This window comes from Mustelus asterias, chromosome 27 (genome assembly GCF_964213995.1).
Source record: "Mustelus asterias chromosome 27, sMusAst1.hap1.1, whole genome shotgun sequence".
In the NCBI taxonomy this organism is placed as follows: Eukaryota; Metazoa; Chordata; class Chondrichthyes; order Carcharhiniformes; family Triakidae; genus Mustelus; species Mustelus asterias.
In genome coordinates, this window is record NC_135827.1 from 14,537,520 (window position 1) to 14,560,168 (window position 22,649).

At 47.3% G+C, this 22,649-nt stretch overlaps 1 protein-coding gene across 1 annotated transcript in view; it reads right to left on the reverse strand.

The window, feature by feature from the left end:
• robo4 (roundabout, axon guidance receptor, homolog 4 (Drosophila)) overlaps positions 1-22,649 on the reverse strand; it is a 138,997-nt gene that overhangs the window by 107,527 nt on the left and 8,821 nt on the right. Inside the window, exon 2 of the mRNA XM_078198846.1 lies at positions 11,439-11,765. Within this exon, the coding sequence (XP_078054972.1) occupies positions 11,439-11,765 (327 nt within the window). The remainder of the gene's footprint in view (positions 1-11,438; positions 11,766-22,649) is intronic.

Consider the following 22,649-nt stretch of genomic DNA (forward strand, 5'->3'; position numbering starts at 1 on the left):
TGCTGAAAAAACCAGCGTAATTTATTCCAGTTTTTACGCAAATTCGACACTTAAAATTTTCGGGGTAGCATCACCACTCCTCCCCTCATGCTTGGTCCAATTTTTTTCTATTGTGTCCATTGAAACTGTGGCAAATACGAACAGCACAATTAGACATTTCTCCTGCAGAGTAACTGTCTCTGCGGGGAGCTTTCTAAACAATTAGTCAAAAGGGGAATTATTTTCATTCGTAATGTGGGCAAGTTGACCTGATGAACTCAGCCCTTACCCCCACGGCACGTTTCCCCATTGAGGATGCGGCAAGCCATTGGCCACCAGCAGGACCTTCTGGTCCGCCAAAGTCTACCAGCTTTTGCATGGATCGCTGTTGAAGTTTTTTAAAATTGTGTCATCAGTAGGCTTACATTAACACTGCAGTGAAGTTACTGTGAAAACCCCCTAATCGCCACACTCTGGCGCGTGTTGGGGTACACTGAGGGAGAATTTAGCATGGCCAATGCACCTAACCAGCACGTCTTTCAGACACCATGCCACCCTTTACTCAGTTCTTCTTAACTTGGCCACAACAGTGGTCAAAAGCACCAACATGGCTGCATTGTGGCTCCAGCACTTTTCAAGTGGTTCTTCCCAACCAGGAAGAAGTCGGGAGCTGCTGGACTAAGGTCCAAAGCACAGATAAGGGCGGCACAGTGCTCCCCATGTCTGAGTGGGTTTTCTCCGGGTGCTGCGGTTTCCTCCCACTGTCTGAAAGACGTGCTGGTTAGGTGCACTGGCCTTGCTAAATTCTCCCTCAGTGTATCCGACCAGGCGCCGGAGTGTGGCAACTAGGTGATTTTCACAGTAACTTCATTGCAGTGTTAATATAAACCTACTTGTGACTAATAAATAACTTTTGTGGGAGGAAACCGGAACACCCGGAGGAAACCCACGCAGACATGGGGATAACGTACAAACTCCACACAGACAGTGACCCGAGGCCGGAATTGAACCTGGGACCCTGGCACTGTCCTGTTGTAGCTTCTCCGAGAATGAAGTGAGAGGCTTGGGGAGTCTAAATGCTTCACTGGTAAACGTGAAAACAGAAAATAAAAAGCACAGCCTGGACCACAGATAAATTACACAGGTGGCCAAGGGAAAGTCGAGTTCATTCTAGAACATTCCACTGAGGGTGCCACTCACACGGGATTGTGGGATCAAATCAGTCAGCATGACCTGCATGCACCAGCAGTTGCTTGGCAGAGATTTATGGTCACTACCTGGACACTCATTGAAAGGACAATGGCTCGCTTTATCAGGAAATCCTAAACAATGAAACACGAAAAAGATTAGAATCGAATCCGGAAAGGGGGAAAGAAGAAAATCTTTTGATGTGATTAATCAAGTGCTTAACATATGGAGAACAAACATTGGGCCCATGTAAAAACTAAAGCAGATCAAAAGATTTATTAACTGCTTCCAGCTGCTGCTGATCAGATTTCCTGACAGCTTGTATTGTCGTTTGTGAATTTTAATCAAACGTTTCTCTGTGCTTTGATTTTCTTTCACCAAATGAGAAATCTCGGCAGTTTTGAGCTGGTGGGGTATTTGCAATTGGTTACCCGGACAGCCTGTACTCCATCAACTCCAGCCAGATCCTAATCGACAGCACAACTCAGGCCATTCTGCCCCTCACTGTGTTTAAGCTCCACGATGTGGAGATGCTGGCGTTGGGCTGGGGTAAACACAGTAAGAAGTTTAACAACACCAGGTTAAAGTCCAACAGGTTTATTTGGTAGCAAAAGCCACACAAGCTTTCGGAGCCCCAAGCCCCTTCTTCAGGTGACTCACCTGAAGAAGGGGCTTGGGGCTCCGAAGGCTTGTGTGGCTTTTGCTACCAAATAAACCTGTTGGACTTTAACCTGGTGTTGTTAAACTTCTTACTGTGTTTAAGCTCCACACCAGCCTATTCACAAGATATTTGACAAGTGAGTCGGAGGAATTAGCTATCGTCTTTACTACATGGGGCTAACAATTTGTCTTGTTTCCCCCGGGTGCTGAGGTGGCTTTGTGGTTGGGAAATGTTCGCTCGCTTTAATCATAGAATCTCTACAGAGCAGAAAGAGGCCATTCTGCCCATCGAGCCTGCACCGACAACAATCCCACCCTGGCCCTATCCCTGTAACCCCATATATTTACCCTGCTAATCCCCCTGACACGGAAGGGCAATTTAGCATGGCCAATCAACCTGACCTGCACATCTTTGGAGTGTGGGAGGAAACCGGAGCACCCGGAGGAAACCCACGCAGACATGGGGAGAATGTGCAAACTCCACACAGACAGTCACCCAAGCCGGGAATTGAACCCGGGTCCCTGGTGCTTTGAGGCAGCAGTGCTAACCATTGTGCCACTGTGTCACCCAAATGCAACAATGCACATAGTGTGACTTCAGAAATACACGTGTAAGGGTACTTTAAGAATCCAAATGCAAAGCAGAATGCGAATGTGCGTCAGCAACAGTTACTATATGTGCTGGTAACCACCACCCAAATTTGAGACAGTGCAAGTCAGAGCGTCAACACTTTAAAGTGTTGTTACAATTACGAGGTTTATAAGATTATTACTTTTTGGCACAGTCTTTAATTTAAGGGAAAATTAAAGGGGGTCAACTGATTTGTTCTGGAGCCCGACAGCAAGCCGAGGGTGGTTTGATTGTTCGAGATTAAAGGGGACCCAGGTTGTTTTACTGAGAAGAAGGTGCAAGGTACTTAATAACAAAAACAGAAAATGCTGGAAAATCGCAGCACGTCTGACAGCATCTGCGGTAAGACAAGAGAGCTCACGTTCAGCATTTGGAAAGCAGAGGTATAATCAGACAGAGTCAGCATGGATTTACATGGGGAAATCATGCTTGATGAATCTATTGGAATTTTTTGAGGATGTAACTAGTAGAGTTGACCGAGGAGAACCTGTGGATGTGGCTTATTTTCAAAAGGCTTTCAACAAGGTCTCACATAATAGACTACTATGTAAAGTTAAAGCACATAGGACTGCCGGTAATGTCTTGAGATGGATAGAAAGCTGGTTAGCAGATAGGAGTTGGCATAAATGGGTCTTTTTCGGATTGGCAGCCAGTAACTAGTGGGGTTCCACAGGGAACTGTGCTTGGACCCCAACTGTTCACATTATACATTAATGATTTGGAAGAGGGAAGTAAATGTATTATCTTCAAATTTGCAGATGATACAAAGTTGGGTGGAAGGGCGAGCTGTGAGGAGGATGCAGAGATGCTTCAGTGTGATTTGGACAGGCTGAGTGTGTGGGCATATGCATGGCAGATACAGTATAATGTGGATAAATGTGAGGTTATCCACTTGGGTAGCAATAATAGGAAGACAGATTATTACTTGACTGGGTGTAAATTGAGAGAGGTGGATATTCAGCGAGACCTTGGTGTCCTCGTGTATCAGTCGCTGAAAGTAAGTGCGCAGGTACAGCAGGCAGCAGAGAAGGCAAACGGTATGTTGGCCTTCATAGCGAGAGGATTTGAGTATAGGGATAGGGATGTTTTGCTGCAATTTTATAGGGTGTTGGCGAGGCCACACCTGGAGTATAACGTGCAGTTTTGGTGTCCTTATCTGAGGAAGGATGTCCCTGCTATAGAGGGAGTACAGCGAAGGTTTACCAGGCTGATTCTTGGGATGGCAGGTCTGTCATAAAAGAAGAGACTACGTCGGTTAGGATTATATTCACCGGAGTTTGGGAGAGTGAGAGGGGATCTCATAGAAACTTATAAAATTCTAACAGGGTTAGACAAGGTAGATTCAGAAAGAATGTTCCCAATGGTGGGAGAATCAAGAACTAGGGGTCATAGTTTGAGGGTAAGGGGTAAACCTTTTAGAACTGAGGTGATGAGAAATTTCTTCACCCAGAAGGTAGTGAATGTGTGGAATTCACTACCACAGAAAGTAGTTGAAGCCAAAACATCTGATTTCAAGATGAAATTATATATAGCTCTTGGGGCTAAAGGAATACGAAAGAAGGGGGAATCAGGGTATCGATTTTGATGATCAACCATGATCAAAATGAATGGCGGAGCAGACGCGAAGGGCCGAATGGACTATTCCTGCTTCTAGTTTCTCTGTTTTTATGTTTCAAGTCTGGATGACTCTTCGTCAGAGCTGAAGACAATAGAAAATAGGATGAGATTTATACTGTTGTGATGATGATGGAAGGAGGCAGGTGAGAAAGCTGTGGAGCTGGATAGAGAGTGGTTGATGGAGATGGGAGAGATTGACAAGGATGCCATAGACAAAAATGCAAAGGAAACGTAAATGATGGTGATCATGGTGAGGAAGAGTGCTGATCGCAGCCATTGAGATCAGAATGTGTAAATGGCAGACAGGTAACAGGTGGCCCTCGTGGGATGGGGTGGGGGCCGGGGGTGGGGGAGAGACAGTGGTAAATGGCAGAAATGGAAATAAAAATTTTTTAAAATTAAAATAAATATAAACAGATTGATGGCGATGGGGTGAAGGTGGAGGAGAGAGTTCATGGTCTAAAGATGTTGAACTCGATGATAAGTCCTGAAGGTTATAAAATGCCTAATCAGAAAGTGCTGTTCCTCCAGTTTGCATTTGGCATCACTGGAACATTGCAACAGACCCGCAGACTGATATGTGGACATGACAGCAGTATGGTGTGTTAAAATGGCAAGTGACAGGAAGATCTGGGTCATGCTTGCGGACAGATCAAAAGTGTTCTGCAAAGCAGTCACTCAGTCTGCATTTAGTCTCTCCAATGTAGAGTAGACTGCATTGGGAGCAGTGAATGCAATCAATCAGATTAAAGGAGGTGCACGTGAAGCATTTACTGTGGAGGATATGTTTCCACTTATGGTGCATCTAAAGTTAGGGTCCGCATAAGGTAGCTATTACTAAATAGGTTAGAACTGTTCAAGCAGCAGCTCACCACCACCTTCTCAAAGGCAATTAGGAATGGGCAATAAATGTTGGCCTAGTCAGTGACGCCATATTTTGTAAACAAATAAAAAATAAATAGGGAATTCAACAGAAACTTGTTTATCCAGAGTGTGGTTACAATGTGGAACTCACTACCACAAGGATTAGTTGAGGTGGATAGGATTTCAACTCAGGGGAAGCTAGATAGACAGGTTAATGGAGTGTTACCTCTTATAACTAGACGGATAGAAATATCGAGGGGAGCAAGTTTTGCCACAGCTGTCTTGGTTAGACCACAGCTGGAGTACTGTGTACCGTTCTGGGCATCACAACTTAGAAAGATTATGGGTTTGGAAGTGTGCGCAGGTCAGATTCCCCAGAATGTTACCAGCATTCCAATGGTCTGATTGGAAGGAGAGATTATATAAACTCAGTTTGCATTCCCTGGAAAGTAGAGATTAAGGGTGGGGGAATGGTGAGTTGATGGAGTTATTTAGAATTACGAAGGAATTGATAGGTTTGAGAGGAACTTTGTTAGCTGGTCAATGAATCCAGGAGAAGCCCTCAAAACAGAGCGTGGCCATTCAGAAGAGTTAAGAAATTGTGGAATCACTCCCAAAATGTTTTTAATCATTTCACCAAATATGAATGTCACTGGCTAGGCAAGCATTTATCGCCCATCCCTTACTGCCTTTGGAAAGGTGGTGGTGAGCTGTCTTCTGGAACCGCTGCCGTCCATGAGGTGTAGGTACACCCACAGTGCTGTTAGGATGGGAACGCCAGGATTTTGACCCAGCGACAGTGAAGGAACAGCGATATATTTCCAAGTCAGGATGGTGAGTGGCTTGGAGGGGAACTTCCAGGTGGTGGTGGTCCCAGTATCTGCTGCCCTTGTCCTTCTAGGTAGAAGTGGGTTTGGAAGGTGCTACCTAAGGAACCTTGGTGACTTCCTGCATGTGGCAGCTTGTATCGGCTCAATTAATAAATCCGAGATTAACAGATGTTGATTGATCAAGAATATTACAGGATATTGAGTCAAGGTAGGTGGATGGAATTAATTACAGATCAGCCATGATTTCATTAATTAGTTAAATAGGCTCAAGGGTCTAGTAAATGCAATAATTGGCAAGCACCAGTTAGCTAACAAACAACGACAGGTTTATTACTATTTACAATTATGTTCAGGGTGCTGCAATCGATGTTCTCATTCTGAGCTCTCAGATCAATCTAACTGCAAAAACCCACACTTTGGCCAATGGGGAAAGTGGGGATCTCGGGGCAATCAGGTCTCATGACCCTTCAAAGGGCCAGATGGAGTGAATGGCCTCCCCTTGTTCCTGTATTCCTAAACACTGCGTTCTGGGCCATCAGTAGTAGCAGAATTGTACTCAACCACAATTTGTAACCTCCCGCCTGGCATATCCACCACTCTACCATTACCATCAAGCCAGGGGTCAGTCAGCAATGCAGGAGGGCATGCCAGCAGCAGCTCTAGGCATACCTAAAGATGAGGTGTCAATCTACAATACAGGATTAGTTATGTGCCAAATAGCATAAATAGCAAGTGATACAGTAAGAAGTATTACAATACCAGGTTAAAGTCCAACAGATTTATTTGGAATCATGAGCTTTTGGAGCGCTGCTCCTTCATCAGGTGAGTGGAGAGGTAGGTTTCACAAACACGGCACATATAGACAAAGACACAATGCAAGATAATGGTTGGAATGAGAGTCAGGTAATCAAGTCTTTACAGGTACAGACTGTTTGAGTGGAGAGAGGGATAATCACAGGTTAAAGAGGTATGAATTGTCTCAAGCCAGGACAGTTAGTACAGTCCAAAGATGTGCGGGTTAGGTTGATTGGCCAGGTTAAAATTGCCCCTGAGATGTGTAGGTTAGAGGGATTAGCGGGTAAATATGTGGGGGTAGGGCCTGGGTGGGATTGTGGTCGGTGCAGACTCGATGGGCCGAATGGCCTCCTTCTGCACTGTAGGGTTTCTATGATTTCTATGATTTCTAGTTAGTAGGATTTTGCAAGTCCAGGCCAAATGGTGGGGGTTACAGTTAATGTGACCATGAACCCAAGACCCCAGTTGAAGCCGTCCTCATGCAGGTGGAACTTGGCTATCAGTTTCTGCTCGGCGATTCTGTGTTGTCATGTGTCTTGAAGGTCGCCTTGGAGAACGCTTACCCGAAGATCAGAAACCGATGGCCAAGTTCTGCAAGCATGAGGACGGCCTCAACCAAGATCTTGGGTTCATGTCACACTACATGTCCGACGCCGGCATCTCCACATCATGGCAAGTGATAGACAGGGCTAAGCGATTCCACAGCCAATGAATCAGATCTAAGCTCTGCAGTCCTGCCACATTCAGTCATGAATGGTGGTGGATAATTAAATGACTCACTGAAGGAGGCAGCTCCACAAATGTCCCCATCCTCAGTGATGGGGGAGCCCAGCACATCAGTGCAAAAGATAAGACTGAACCATTTGCAACAATCTTCAGCCACAAGTGCCGAGTGGATGATCCATCTGGGATTCTCTAAAGCTCCCCAGCATCACAGATGACAATCTTCAACTAATTTGATTCACCATGCAATTGATCAAGAAATGGCTGAAGGCACTGCATACTGCAAAAACTATGGGCCCTGACAATATTCCAGTCAGGGACTTGTACTCCAGAACTTGTTGTGGCCCTAGCCAAGCTGTTCCAGTGCAGCTACAACACTAGCATCTACCTGGCAACATGGAAAATTGCCCAGGTTTATCCTGTATACAGAAAACAGGACAAATCCAACCTAGCCAATTACTGACCCAATGGTGAAGTGATGGAAGGGGTGATCGACAGTGCTATCAAGTGGCAGGGTGTTTAAAATTATTTCATAGGATGTGGGCTTCACTGGCTGGGCCAGCATTTGATGCCCACACTAATCACCCTTGAACTGACTGGCTAGCTAGGCCATTTCAGAGGGCATTTAGGTGTCAACCATAATGCCGTCACATGACTGGGTAAGGACAGCAGATATTCTTCCCTAAAAGACATTGGTGAATTGCATGGGTTTTTATGATAATTGACATTAAACTTTTAATTCCAGATTTTTATTGGTTTCAAATTCCACTATCTGCCATGGTAGGATTTGAATGCAGGTTCTCAGGATATTAGCCTTGGTCTTTCAATTACTAGTCCAGTGATAATACACATCCACAATCTACAAGGCACCAGTCAGGAGTGTAATGTAATACACTCGCTTCACCTGGTTGAGTGTAGCTCCAACAACACTCGAGAAGTTTGAGACCATCCAGAACAAAACAACCCGATTCATTGGCGCCCCATTCACAAACATTCACTCCCTCTACTACAGATGTATAGTAGCAGCAGTGTGTACCATCTACGAGAGCTCACCAAGACTCCTTAGACAGTACCTCCCAAACCCACAGTGACTAGCTTCTGGAAGGACAACAGCAGATACCACCACTGGAAGTTTCCTCCTCAAGTCACTGACCATCCTGACTTGGAAATATATTGGCCATTCCTTCACTGTTGCTGGGTCAAACTCCTGGAACTTCCTCCCTCACAGCACTGAGAGCGTACCTACACCACATGGACTGCAGTGGTTCCAGAAGACGGCTCACCACCATCTTCTGAAGGACAATTAGGGATGGGCAATAAATGCTGGTCTAGCCAGCGATACCCACATCCTGGAAATGAATTTTAAAAAACAAGGAAAAAGAAGTGGAAGGTTATGTTTTTAGAGTTAGATGAAGAGAGTCAGAGGAAGATTATTTGAATCATGGGCTTGAAGCAGTTGGACGCCTGTTCTTGTGTTGTACATTCCATGTAATGCAATACATCATTAAAAAGTGCTGGTAACCCAAAACACTAGCTCAGTGAAACTAGCTCTTTAACAGAAATTGTCCCAATGGCTCACCTGTAACTGCATTGACTAAAGTAGAAGGAAGCCATACAGATAAAGAGCATTAGGTGGATTGGTCCTGGTAAAATGCCCTTTAGTCCAAAGATGTGTAGGTTAGATAGATTAGCAATAGGAAATGTGTGGGGTTATGGAGATAGGGTGGGGGAAAGGACCCCCACCTTAAGATACTCTGTTGGAGAGTTGGTGCAGACTTGATGGACTGAATGACCTCCTTCTGCACTGTAGAGTTTCTATGATTCTAGAGTGACAGGAGCTACTAAGGCACAGTCTCAATGTTATTGTAAGAGTAGAACTAGGTTGTATATCAGGTTATCCTTGTCACAGAGAATAGTGAAAGTGTGGGACAGGCAGCTCATGGAGTGGAAGCTGATTTGCTGCATTCCTGTGAGTGAGAGTTAGTCCAGTGAAGATCACGTTATATAAAGAAGTAGATACTGCAGGACATTTGCATATTTATCAAAGCTCGGCGTGATTTAATAGGAAGAAAGTCGATGGTTTGACCAACAAGACCAGGTAATAAAAAGGCCAGAGCAAGTCCCTGAGCTTTGTCTGATTGGAGATGGTCACTAGTTACACACATTCCCTTTCTCTCGAGCGTCTTCTCTCACACTCTCCAGTAGAAGTTATTGAACACCATTGTGCATAGTAGCCCTGGCTTTTTTACCATTCCTGCTCTGGATAGTGTGTGTACCCCATCCCATTGCTGCATCAGTAGACTCAGAACTAATACTTCAGGCTGGAACTTCCCTGGCCTCTATTTTAGCATCTTGCAGAACAGAAGGTGACCATTCAGCCCAGCATGCTAATGTTGCTGCTTTGAAAGAATTATCCAATTGATCCCACTCATATGCTTCTTTCCGATAATCTGCCAAAATTTTCCTTTTCAAGAAGAAGGTTATCTAAGACTACAACAGGATCTTGATCAACTGGTCCAGTGGGCCAAGATATGACAGATAGAGTTTAATTCAGATAAATGCAAGGAGTTGCACTTTGGTAAGACAAATGAGGGCAGGACATATACAGTTAATGGTAGGACCCTGGGGAGTGTTGTCGAACACAGAGACCGAGGGGTGCAGGTACATAGTTCCTTGAAAGTGACATCACAGGAAAACAGGGCGCTAAAGAAAGCATTTGGCACACTCACCTTCCATGGTCAGAGCATTGAGTACAGGAGTTGGGACATTGTGTTACAACTGTACAAGAAACTGGTAAGGTCACATTTGGAGTACTGCATACAATTCTGGTCGCCCTGTTATAGGAAGGATGTTATTAAACTGGAAAAGGTGCAAAAAAGATTTACAAGGATGTTACTGGGACTGGAAAATTTCAGTTATAAGGAAAGGCTGGATAGGCTGTGACTTTTTTCCCTGGAGCAGAGGAGGATAAGGGGTGACCTTATAGAGGTTTATAAAATCATAAGGGGCATAGATAAGGTGAATAGCTACGGTCTTTTCCTCAGGGTAGGGGAGTCCAAAACTAGAGGACATAGGTTTAAGGTGAGAGGGGAAGATTTAAAAGGGACCCGAGGGCAACTTTTTCACACAGAGGGTGGTGCGTATATTTAATGAGCTGCCCGAGGAAGCGGTAGAGGCGGGTACAATTACAATATTTAATACTCAGCTGGACAGGTACATGGATGGGAAAGGTTTAGAGGGATATGGGCCAAACGCAGGCAAATGGGACTAGTTCAGTCGAGGAAACCTTGTCGGCACGGACGGGTTGGGGTGAAGGGCCTGTTTCCATGCTGTATATCTCTCTGACTCAATGGGGTGAATTTTACCGTTCTGCGCACCGCAGGAATCGGAGCGGGCGAGGAGCGGACCATGGAAAGGTCCATTGGCCTCGGGTGGGATTTTCCGGTTTCAGGGTGAATGCGGCCAGAAAGTCCCGCCCTACGACTCTATGGCCGGAATCTTATCACCATTCACGCCGGCAGGAGTTTCCCCATCCCACTGCAGTGAACGGAGATTTGGCTGGCTGCCAAATTCTCTGACCTTGGTGCAACGGGACTGCGGCGTGAACGGCCGGTAAGATTGTGCCCTTTGACTCAATTAATCCAATTTACTTTTGAACATTATTGATCAATCTGCTTCCACCACCCTGTCTGACAGAGCGTTTCAAGCCATAATATCTCACTGTATGAAAGGCTTTCTTTCTACCACAGAAATAATTAATGTGGTGTATGAATATCAGAGCCAGTGTGATGCCAGGTATATAGGCCACGCATCTGGTTGCTCAGAGAGTGGTGGGTGCCTGGAGGAGGTGATGGAAGTAGACACATTAGCAACATTTAAGAGGCATCTGAATGGATACATGAACAGGGAGGGAATAGAGGGATACGGACCGAGGACAGAGGTTTTTTTTAGTTTAGTTAGGGCTGAAGGGCCTGTTCCTGTGCTGTACTTTACTTTGCTCAAAGATTTATGGGTGGGAACTGCTAGCTCTCACTGTTCCCGTTTAAAAACATACCGTTCACTCTACATTCCTCAGAATCGCTGTGGGAACTACTTTTACCAACGGCGTCATGGGAAAATTGTAAAGTGGTCAAAAGAAGCCGATTACTCACATGCCACATAAAGCGATGCATTCCTGCTTACGACATAACCCAGGTGGTTACGTGCCACACACGTGTATACACCCTCGTCGGACTTCCCTTTGCGCCCCTGGTTCAGCTGGTAGAAGAACAGCGAGCCGTGTGGCAGAAGAGTGCGCTGGGACTGAGGATCATCCTTGCTGGTCTCCACGCGCTCACCATTCCTGTACCACTCGATGACCGGTTGGGGCTTACCCTCCGCTCGACAATTCAGGGTAGCCGGTTCTCCCCTGCACACAGCCAGGTCAGTCGGATGTTCCACTATCAAAGGGGGGGATTCATCCAACCGTGGTCTGGAACCTGAATAATAAATTATAACGGCAAATTATTAAAAACCAACAGCATGGCTGAGATATAATCACCTCAAACCCAGGTTTATTTCATCAACTGAATCTTAAAATTGCAGAAGAGCTGTGAAGCATAGAATCCCTACAGAGCAGAAGGAGGCCTTTCAGCCCATCATGCCTGCACCGACTCTCCAACAGAGCATCTTATCCAGGAACACTCCCCTACCCTATCCCCATAACCCTGTGCATTTACCATGGCCAATCTACCTAACTTGCACATCTTTGGAGACTAAGGGACAATTAAACCTGGCCCAATCCACCTAACCTATACATCTTTGGACATTAAGCGGCAATTTAGCATGGCCAATCCATCTAACCTGCACACCTTTGGAGTGTGGGAGGAAACCGGAGCACCCGGAGAAAACCCACGCAGACAAAGGGGAGAACATGCAAACTCCACATAGACAGTCACCCGAGGCTGGAATCGAACCCGGGTCTCTGGAGCAGTGAGGCAGCAGTGCTAACTACTGCGCCATCCAGGTTTGGTAGTGTAATGGTTGTTACTGGACCGATAGTAATCTGGAGGAAATATATTCAAATTCCACATGTCAGTTTCAAGAAATCAGAAAATTTGAACTCAATTTCTAAAAATCTCTGGAAATAAAATGTTGGTCTCAGTTCAAGTGCCCACAGAGCTGTCGGGGAAGCTCAACTGGTTTTATTATTGTTCTTCAGAGAAGGAAACCTAGCCTAGCAGCTACCACAGTCCCTCACCAAATGGATTCGCTGCAAATGGCCCAGTGTCTAGAGGAGGGTAATCAATACAAACTCTGTGAGCAAGAATTCCACAAATTACTCTCTTTAAGGGAGGTGTTGTCATTCAGTTCGAGAGCCTCTCGATTCTCTCGTGGGGCAGCCAATCAATGTTTTAGTTTCACTTCTGCTAAGGTGTCAAAAACGCCATTTCCTTTCTTTGAAGAAATAATTGTTTTTGCCCCTAACTTGCATCGACCTTGCACTCTACCCTGATGTAGCAATGAAAAGAAGTTTCCTTTTCCACTTACCTGTGCCACACCTGTTTCAGAGAACCAAATAGTGATTGACTTCCTCTGCATTTGATTAGGAGTACACATGAATTAGTTGTCAAAAGCATAAAGCATTGCACTTATTGTTGTCTCTTATCTAAATGAGCAGAAACTTTCACCCATTTTTTAAAAACTCATTCATGAGACATGAGCATCACTGGCTGACCAGCATTTATTACCTATCCTTATTCGCCCTTGGAGGGCAATTGAGAGACAACCACATTGCTGTGGCTCTGGAGTCTCAGGTAGGCCAGACCAGGTAAGGACAGCAGATTTCCTTCCCTAAAGGACATTACTGAACCATCATCAGCTGCAGAGAGACTGAAAGTGGCCATGGACGGATTTGGGAAATCTGGGAGATCTGAATTGAATTTCTTATCCCGATCTCCCAAATCCCTCCATGGCTACTGTCAGCCTGTACGGAGCTGATGATGGTCCAAATGCAGAAACAAAACGGCTTTGGGAAAATGGCTAATTGGCTGTCGGCCTAGTGCCCTCTGAGCACACAAGTGAGTATGATCCGCAAGCGTGTGAGTGTGACCCATGAGCTGGCGAGTGAAAGTGTGTGGCCTCCTGAGCATGTAAGTGAGTGTGGGATGTGTGTGAGAGTGTGGCCTGTGAGCAGGTGAGTGTGGCCTGTGAGCACATGAGTGAGTGGAGAGTGAGTGTGCGAGAGAGTGCAGGGTGTGCGTGTGCGAGCGAGTGCAGAGGGAGGGTGTGCAAGCGAGTGCAGAGTGTGAGTGTGCAATGGAGTGCAGAGTGTGAGTGTGCGAGAGAGTGTGGAGTGTGAGAGTGCAGAGTGTGAGTGTGCGAGAGAGTGCGGAGTGTGAGTGTGCGAGAGAGTGTGGAGTGTGAGTGTGCGTGAGGTGCAGAGTGTGAGTGTGCGAGAGAGTGCAGAGTGTGAGTGTGCGAGAGAGTGCAGAGTGTGAGTGTGCAAGAGAGTGCAGAGTGTGAGTGTGCGAGAGAGTGCAGAGTGTGAGTGTGCGAGAGAGTGCAGAGTGTGTGTGCGAGAGAGTGCAGAGCGTGAGTGTGCGAGAGAGTGCAGAGTGCGAGTGTGCAAGAGAGTGCAGAGTGTGAGTGTGCAAGAGAGTGCAGAGTGTGAGTGTGCAAGAGAGTGCAGAGTGTGAGTGTGCATAGTGTGAGTGTGCAAGAGAGTGCGGAGTGTGAGTGTGCAAGAGAGTGCGGAGTGTGAGTGTGCGTGAGAGTGCGGAGTGTGCGAGAGAGTGCGGAGTGTGAGTGTGCGAGAGAGTGCAGAGTGAGAGTGTGCGAGAGAGTGCGGAGTGTGAGTGTGCGAGAGAGTGCGGAGTGTGAGTGTGCGAGAGAGTGCAGAGTGCGTGTGCGAGAGAGTGCGGAGTGCAAGTGTGCGAGAGAGAGCGGAGTGTGAGTGTGCGTGAGAGTGCGGAGTGTGCGAGGGAGTGTGTGTGCGAGAGAGTGCAGAGTGCGTGTGCGAGAGAGTGCAGAGTGCGTGTGCGAGAGAGTGCAGAGTGCGTGTGCGAGAGAGTGCAGAGTGCGTGTATGCGAGAGAGTGCGGAGTGTGAGTGTGCGAGAGAGTGCGAGTGTGCGAGAGAGTGCAGAGTGTGAGTGTGTGAGAGTGCGCAGAGTGCGTGTCCGAGAGAGTGCGGAGCGCGAGTGTGCAAGAGAGTGCGGAGTGTGAGTGTGCGAGAGAGTGCGGAGGGTGAGAGTGCGGAGTGTGCGAGAGAGTGCGGAGTGTGAGTGTGCGAGAGAGTGCGGAGTGTGAGTGTGCGTGAGAGTGCGGAGTGTGCGAGAGAGTGCGGAGTGCGAGTGTGCGAGAGAGTGCGGAGTGTGTGTGTGAGAGAGTGCGGAGTGTGTGTGTGAGAGAGTGCAGAGTGCGAGTGTGCGAGAGAGTGCAGAGTGAGAGAGTGCGGAGTGTGAGTGTGTGAGAGAGTGCGGAGTGTGAGTGTGCGAGAGAGTGCGGAGTGCGAGTGTGCGAGAGAGTGCGGAGTGCGAGTGTGCGAAGTGTGTGTGCGAGAGAGTGCGGTGTGCGAGAGAGTGCGGAGTGCGAGTGTGCGAGAGAGTGCAGAGTGCGAGTGTGCGAGAGAGTGCAGAGTGTGAGTGTGCGAGAGAGTGCGGAGTGCGAGTGTGCAAGAGAGTACGGAGTGTGAGTGTGCGAGAGAGTGCGGAGTGTGAGAGTGCGGAGTGTGCGAGAGAGTGCGGAGTGTGAGTGTGCGAGAGAGTGCGGAGTGTGAGTGTGCGTGAGAGTGCGGAGTGTGCGAGAGAGTGCGGAGTGCGAGAGAGTGCGGAGTGTGAGTGTGTGAAAGAGTGCAGAGTGCGAGTGTGCGAGAGAGTGCGGAGTGCGAGTGTGCGAGAGAGTGCGGAGTGAGAGAATGCGGAGTGTGTGTGCGAGAGAGTGCAGAGTGTGTGTGTGCGAGAGAGTGCGAGTGTGCGAGAGAGTGCGGTGTGTGTGTGCGAGAGAGTGCGGAGTGTGAGTGTGCGTGAGAGTGCGGAGTGTGCGAGGGAGTGTGAGTGTGTGAGAGAGTGCAGAGTGCGTGTGCCAGAGAGTGCAGAGTGCGTGTGCGAGAGAGTGCGGAGTGAGAGTATGCGAGAGAGTGCGGAGTGAGAGTATGCGAGAGAGTGCGGAGTGAGAGTATGCGAGAGAGTGCGGAGTGAGAGTATGCAAGAGAGTCCGGAGTGTGTGTGCGAGAGAATGCAGAGTGCGAGTGTGCGTGAGAGTGCAGAGTGTGAGTGTGTGAGAGAGTGCAGAGTGCGTGTGCGAGAGAGTGCGGAGTGCGAGTGTGCAAGAGAGTGCGGAGTGTGAGTGTGCGAGAGAGTGCGGAGTGTGCGAGAGAGTGCGGAGTGTGAGTGTGCGAGAGAGTGCGGAGTGTGAGTGTGCGAGAGAGTGCGGAGTGAGAGTGTGCGAGAGTGCGGAGTGTGAGTGTGCGAGAGTGCGGAGTGTGAGTGTGCGTGTGCGTGAGAGTGCGAGAGAGTGCGGAGTGCGAGAGAGTGCGGAGTGTGAGTGTGTGAGAGAGTGCGGAGTGAGAGAGTGCGGAGTGTGTGTGTGAGAGAGTGCGGAGTGTGAGTGTGCGAGAGAGTGCGGAGTGTGAGTGTGCGAGAGAGTGCGGAGTGCGAGTGTGCGAGAGAGTGCGGAGTATGAGTATGTGAGAGAGTGCAGAGTGCGAGTGTGCGAGAGAGTGCGGAGTGCGAGTGTGCGAGAGAGTGCGGAGTGCGAGAGTGCGGAGTGTGAGTGTGTGTGTGCGAGAGAGTGCGAGTGTGCGAGAGAGTGCAGAGTGAGAGTGTGCGAGAGAATGCGGAGTGTGAGTGTGCGAGAGAGTGCAGAGTGTGAGTGTGCGAGAGAGTGCAGAGTGTGAGAGTGCGAGAGAGTGCGAGAGAGTGCGGAGTGAGAATGTGCGAGAGAGTGCAGAGTGTGAGTGTGCGAGAGAGTGCGGAGTGTGAGTGTGCGAGAGAGTGCAGAGTGCGAGTGTGCAAGAGAGTGCGGAGTGTGTGTGAGAGAGTGCAGAGTGCGAGTGTGCGAGAGAGTGCGGAGTGAGAGTGTGCGAGAGAGTGCGGAGTGAGAGTGTGCGAGAGAGTGCAGAGTGAGAGTGTGTGAGAGAGTGCGGAGTGAGAGTGTGCGAGAGAGTGCGGAGTGAGAGTGTGCGAGAGAGTGCGGAGTGTGAGTGTGCGAGAGAGTGTGGAGTGTGAGTGCGCGATTGAGTGCGTAGTGTGTGCACGAGTGCGCACGCTGATTCAAGGACTGCGCTGTTTAATAACAAGTTTCCTGTGCAATGCTGCGCTCAGCCAGAAAGGATGAGAAACATCCCAACTGCTTCCCTCGCAGAGCTAACAAAACAGGAAAGCTTTTCAAATCAGACACCCCACACACACAGAACTTGTTGTGCCGATCACCTTTGGCCCAAACACGGACATTGTGCTAGACGGGGAAGAGTTCTATAGTATGACTCACTATAATGTCATACAGGAAAGGAAGCCTTTGTAGTCTTGATATCAATAAATGTTTTAATACTTTGTTCTACAGGACGAGTTTATTTTAAACTGGGAGATAAGAACTGATTCCAAGTTTCGATATCATCCATCAGTTTTGCACCAGTTTGAAAGGAAATCAGATGATTCAAGGAAATGTTGATTCCCCAGCTAGGTAATTAATTGTCAAAGTTTTAGAATTTGTATAGTTAACTATGAAAGCTGGGATATAATCACCAGTACTGTCTCCATAGGTGGCGCTTCTCAATGCCCCATTGAGAGTGGTGCCTCGGTCATCAAGCTACAGAATGTGTACACCAGGCTTAACACATGGTTCAGATGGAACCTGCAACTTCCAAAAACACACACAGGCACAACACCATGAGGGCAACACCATGTGAATGAGACCTCAAAAACACAGTAACGCATAAGAAAGTTAACCTGAATCTCACCTTTCACCTCAGGACATCACAAAACAGTTTAGATTTTTAAACTGTGTTGTCCCAGGGCAGCACTGCAATATCCACACTTGGGCTGACAAGTGGCAAGTAACATTCACGCCACACAAGTGCCAGGCATCTCTAACAAGAGAGATTACCATTGACCGGAAACTGAACTGGGCTAGCCATATAAATACTACAAACACAAAAGCAAGTCAGAGGCTAGGGATCCAAAAGAAAAAAGGCTGGAAAATCTCAGCAGGTCTGGCAGCATCTGTAAGGAGAGAAAAGAGCTGATGTTTCGAGTCCAGATAGGGATGTTGTAGTAACTCACCTCTGGACTCCCCAAAACCAGTCCACAATGTGTAAGGCTCAAGTCAGGGATGCAATGGAATACTCTCCCCTTGCTTGAATGAGTGCATCTCCAACAACACTCAAGGAGCTCGACACCATCCAGAACAAAGCAACCCCGCTTGATTGGCATCCCTTCCACACACATTCATTCACTCGCCCACCAATGCACAGGAGCAACAGTGTGTACCATCTACAAGAAGAACTGCAGGAATTCACCAAGGCTCCATGGACAGCACCTTCCAAACCCAATTACTACCATCCAGAAGGACAAGGACAGCAGCTGCATGGGAATACTGCCACCTGCAGATTCACCTCCACGTCACTTACCATCCTGACTTGGAACCATATCGTTGTTCCTTCACCGTCACTGGGTCAAAATCCTGGAACTCCCTCCCTAACAGAACTGTGGGCATATCTACACCATGTGGACTACAGTGGTTCAAGGCGGCAAGACAATGCCATCATCTCAAAGGCAAGCATGGATGGGTCATAAACGATGTCCTTGCCAGAGATGCCAACATCCCTTGAATGATTTTTTTTTAAATTTATGCTGTGACTGATTATCAGAGTGGGGTGTCTGTCAGTTCATAGTTTGACAGCTCCTAGTGATTATGAAGTCCTGGATATGGGGCCAAGAATACAATACTTGTTTTCATAAGAGATTAAGTACTTGCATAAAACATTTGTTTTTATAAGGGATTACCTCTTGAAGGAATATAAATGTAGCGAATGTGCTTTATGAATGAAAATATTTTTTATAAAGAATAAAGTCTGTAATTGATTTAATCTCAGTACGGATCCTGAGGTCTGCCCATGGTGGATAGAGTGGGATGAAGGGTATAAGGGCAAAGGGTGGTGGGTGGGGAGGGTGGCATGGCATGGCGTAAGTTGGCAAAAGGGCTATAAATGGCCATGGGGTGGGTAGAGGGGCACAGATTGATACAGAGGGTGGGGGGGGGGGCGGCATGGAGTGTGTGTGTGGAGAGGTGAGAGTTGGAAAGCTATCTTTTGTTTTACTGTTTTTTATAAAACAGCTGAAATAAAGTTCAGAAGAACTGAGGCAGGCCTTTCAGACAGCCTGCCTCTGCACCTGGTAACTCCTGTGGCTGTCTTCACACTGTTTCTGGGGACAGGGGGTCCAATATCTCCCCGCTCCCTCCGGCACTGCCCGAAAATAAAAATCCGACTGTTCAGGATGCTTTCTCCCGAGTCAGCTTTGTGGAGCCGGGAACTTTTCCGTCTGCGCTTTGGAAACGGTAATACAGGCCTAAATCTTTCTTGGACTGTGAGATTGAGATTAGCTTTGCTGTTGAGAGGCTGCCGACTATCGGGAAATTGGGGAGTGGACAAAACATGTTCCATTCTATTCACTCCAGAAATACCAGTTTGGTTGGAATTTCCTGTAGTGACACAATCCCAGCCTTGGACATCCTGCGTGAGGATATCGGTTCCACCACTTCCCTTTTCATTAACAATTCCAATTGGAAAGCTGCTTCCATGTTCAGTCGCTGCAGTGGAGCGAGGTGGGAAGTCAGTCAATATAAACGTTGGGCATTCCTACCACAGACAGGATGTCAGAGGGTTGGGCCTTGGAGCCAGTGGCTGGCTCTGGAAGCCATGACAGTCCATTCTAAACAACAACTCAGACTTGATGGCAGGATGTCTGTCTTTTTATTCTACAGGGCCTCTGAAAGAGTGATGTTTGCGTGAGGCTATTGTTATTGGTGCTTTTGCATCTGAGGCTACGTGGACCATTTAGCCTGGCTTATTGATGCAAGATTGTGCTTAAATGCAGTACGTGGACCTGGAATCATAGAATCCCCACAGTGCAGAAGTCAACCATTTGGGCCATTGAGCCTGCACAGACAACAATCCCATCCAGGCCCTACCCCTTAACCCCAGATATTTACCCTTCCAGTCTCCCTAACACTAAGGGGCAATTTAGCATGGTCAATCAACCAAACCCGCAAATCTTTGGACTGTGGGAGGAAACCAAAGTACCCAGAGGAAACCCATGCAGACACAGGGAAAATGTGCAAACTCCACACAGTCAGTGACCCAAGGCTGGAATTGAACTGTGCCACTCCACTGTTCTGGCCTTCTAGGTGAAGAGATATTTGAAGAATGTGTTTGCCAGATAATCAGGAAAAGGCCTCACTAGTGAATCATAGGATTGCTACAGTGCAGAAGGAGGCCATTCGGTCCATTGAGCCTGCACCGGCTCTCCGGCAGAGCATCTTACCCAGGCCCCATCCCTGTAACCGCACATATTTACCCTGCTAATTCTCCTAACTTATACATTTTTTGGACACTAAAGGCCAATCTACCATGCCCAATCCACCTAACCTGCACACCCTTGGAGTGTGGGATGAAACCGGAGCACCAAGAGGAAACCCACGCAGGCACGGGGAGAATGTGCAAACACAGACAGTCACCCAAGGCTGGAATCGAACCTGGAACTGAGAGGCAGCAGTGCTAACCACTGGGCCACCATGCCAAAGTTGCAGACCAGTGAGCAATAGAAAAGTTACAGCACAGCAAGAGGCCATTCAGTCCATCATGTCTGCACTGGCTGAAAACAAACTAGCCGCCCATTCGAATGCCACCTTCCAGCACCCAATCCAAACCCCGGCAGGCTTTCGAAGACTTTCTAACCTGTTGCAGTGTCAATATTTGTTTGTGTGTCACATTCTCACGAACAGTGTCAGCAACACTGGATTGCTGTTCTTGCTGTTGGAGTGGTGGGCAGCGCAGTGTTTATTTCCCCTTCCTAGTTACCCTGAGGGAACCAATGGACAGGCCAGGTAGAAGTGGCAGTTTCTGTTCCTTGAAGGGTAATAGTGAACCAGTTGAATTTTCACAACAATCCACAGTAGCTCAATTGGACCAGTTACAATTTCCATTGGAATTGGACCTGTTGATAATTGATTTTTTTCCCCTGGGGTCGCTGCTGTTGGCATTTTCCATTCCTGGCACCCATTCATAAACTACCAGATCAGTGAACTCAGTTCCACAGCTTATGGTAAGATGTGAGCGAGTTGCCATCATTGCTACATGGCCATCCAGCTAGCTCCTCTCCTGTTTGATTGGTTTACCTTAAATTAATACAGCCTTTGCGACGAGATGAATTCCTGTCCTGACTAGATGCCCGTCCCAACTTTCCAACATGGATCATAGCAACATGGATAGCAGGAAAACAATCAAGGGCAGGAATCTTGGCTGGCATTACCCTCCCAGCACAGGCCACCAAAATCAACTGGACTATAGGCACCTTGGCTGGGATCAGACATCTCAGCTCAGACTAAGTAGCATTAGTTGGATTAAATTGTGTTTCTCTGGTCGCTCACACACACTGGTTCCTTTTGTTCGGTTCTATGTTCCCCTTTGTTTATTTTTACATATTTTCAGTCCCACAAATAGGCCTTAGATTACTTTTTCGCTCGAGCTTTGTTGTCTCATGATGATCAAAGTGGACAAAGAACAAAAGAATAAAAGCAAATTACTGCGGATGCTGGAATCTGAAACCAAGAGAGAAAATGCTGGAAAATCTCAGCAGGTCTGGCAGCATCTGTAAGGAGAGAAAAGAGCTGACGTTTCGAGTCCAGATGATCCTTTGTCAAAGTGTCAAAACGTCAGTTCTTTTCTCTCCTTACAGATGCTGCCGGACCTGCTAAGAACAACAGAAATCCATTCAGCCTCTCGAGCTTTGTCACCCATTCAATTTGATCATGGCTGCACCATGATCTGTACTGTGTACAGTTTTGGTCTCCTTACTTGAGAAAGGATATACTGGCACTGGAGGGGGTGCAGAGGAGATTCACTAGGTTGATTCCGAAGTTGAGAGAGTTGGCTTATGAGGAGAGACTGAGTAGACTGGGGCTACACTCATTGGAATTCAGAAGAATGAGGGGAGATCTTATAGAAACATATAAGATTATGAAGGGAGTAGATAAGATAGAAGCAGGGAAGTTGTTTCCACTGGCGGGTGAAACTAGAACTAGAGGACATGGCCTCAAAATAAGGGGAAGCTGATTTAGGACTGAGTTGAGGAGGAACTTCTTCACACAAAGGGTTGTGAATCTGTGGAATTCCTTGCCCAGTGAAGCAGTTGAGGCTCCCTCATTGAACGTTTTTAAGGCAAGGATAGATAAATTTTTGAACAGTAAAGGAATTAAGGGTTATGGTGAGCGGGCAGGGTAAGTGGAGCTGAGTCCACAAAAAGATCAGCCATGATCTTATTGAATGGCGGAGCAGGCTCGAGGGGCCAGATGGCCTACTCCTGCTCCTGGTTCTTATGTTCTTATGTTATCGCCATTTACCCATCTTGGATCCATAACCCTTTGGGAACCAACCTTCAGAACCTCATAAGAAGCAAGGAAAGGCTGACTAGAACTCAAAGGTTGTACCTTGAAGACATGGGGAGATGGAGGCTATGAAATTTCATTTGTTCGAGTTTAGGTTGTGATTTTTTTTAAAAAGGAACTTAGTTTCTCATATGGCTCACTTAATTAATTTTGATGATGATTGGTGAATGGGGCAGGACTCTGGGGATTAAGGCAAAAGCCAATGTGAACTGGGGTGCAAAGAAAGAGAAGCCAGTTCCAGGACATTGCCATTCCCATATCGTTTGTGAATAACTTGACACTCAAGTTTAGCAGAGGGTACCTGTGCCTTCAGCTGCCAAGGCCTCAAGCACTGGAATTCCCACCATAAACCTCTGCGCCTCTCTTTCCGTTTTTACGATGCTTTGGGAAATCTACTTCATTTGATCACCTAACGCAATATCTTCATAAGTAGCTCAGTGTCAATTTTTTTCATAATGCTCTCATGACGGGCCTTTTTATTCATTTACAGGATGTGGGCATCACTGGCTAGCCAGCATTTATTGCCCATCCCTAATTGCCCTCGAGAAGACGGTGGTGAGCTGCCTTCTTGAACCGCTGCAATCTCGGAGGTGTAGGTATACCCACAGTGCTGTTAGGGAGGCAGTTCCAGGAATTTAGCCCAGCGACAGTGAAGTAACGGTAATAATTTTCCAAGTCAGGATGGTGAGTTGTTTGGAGGGGAACTTGCAGATGGTGG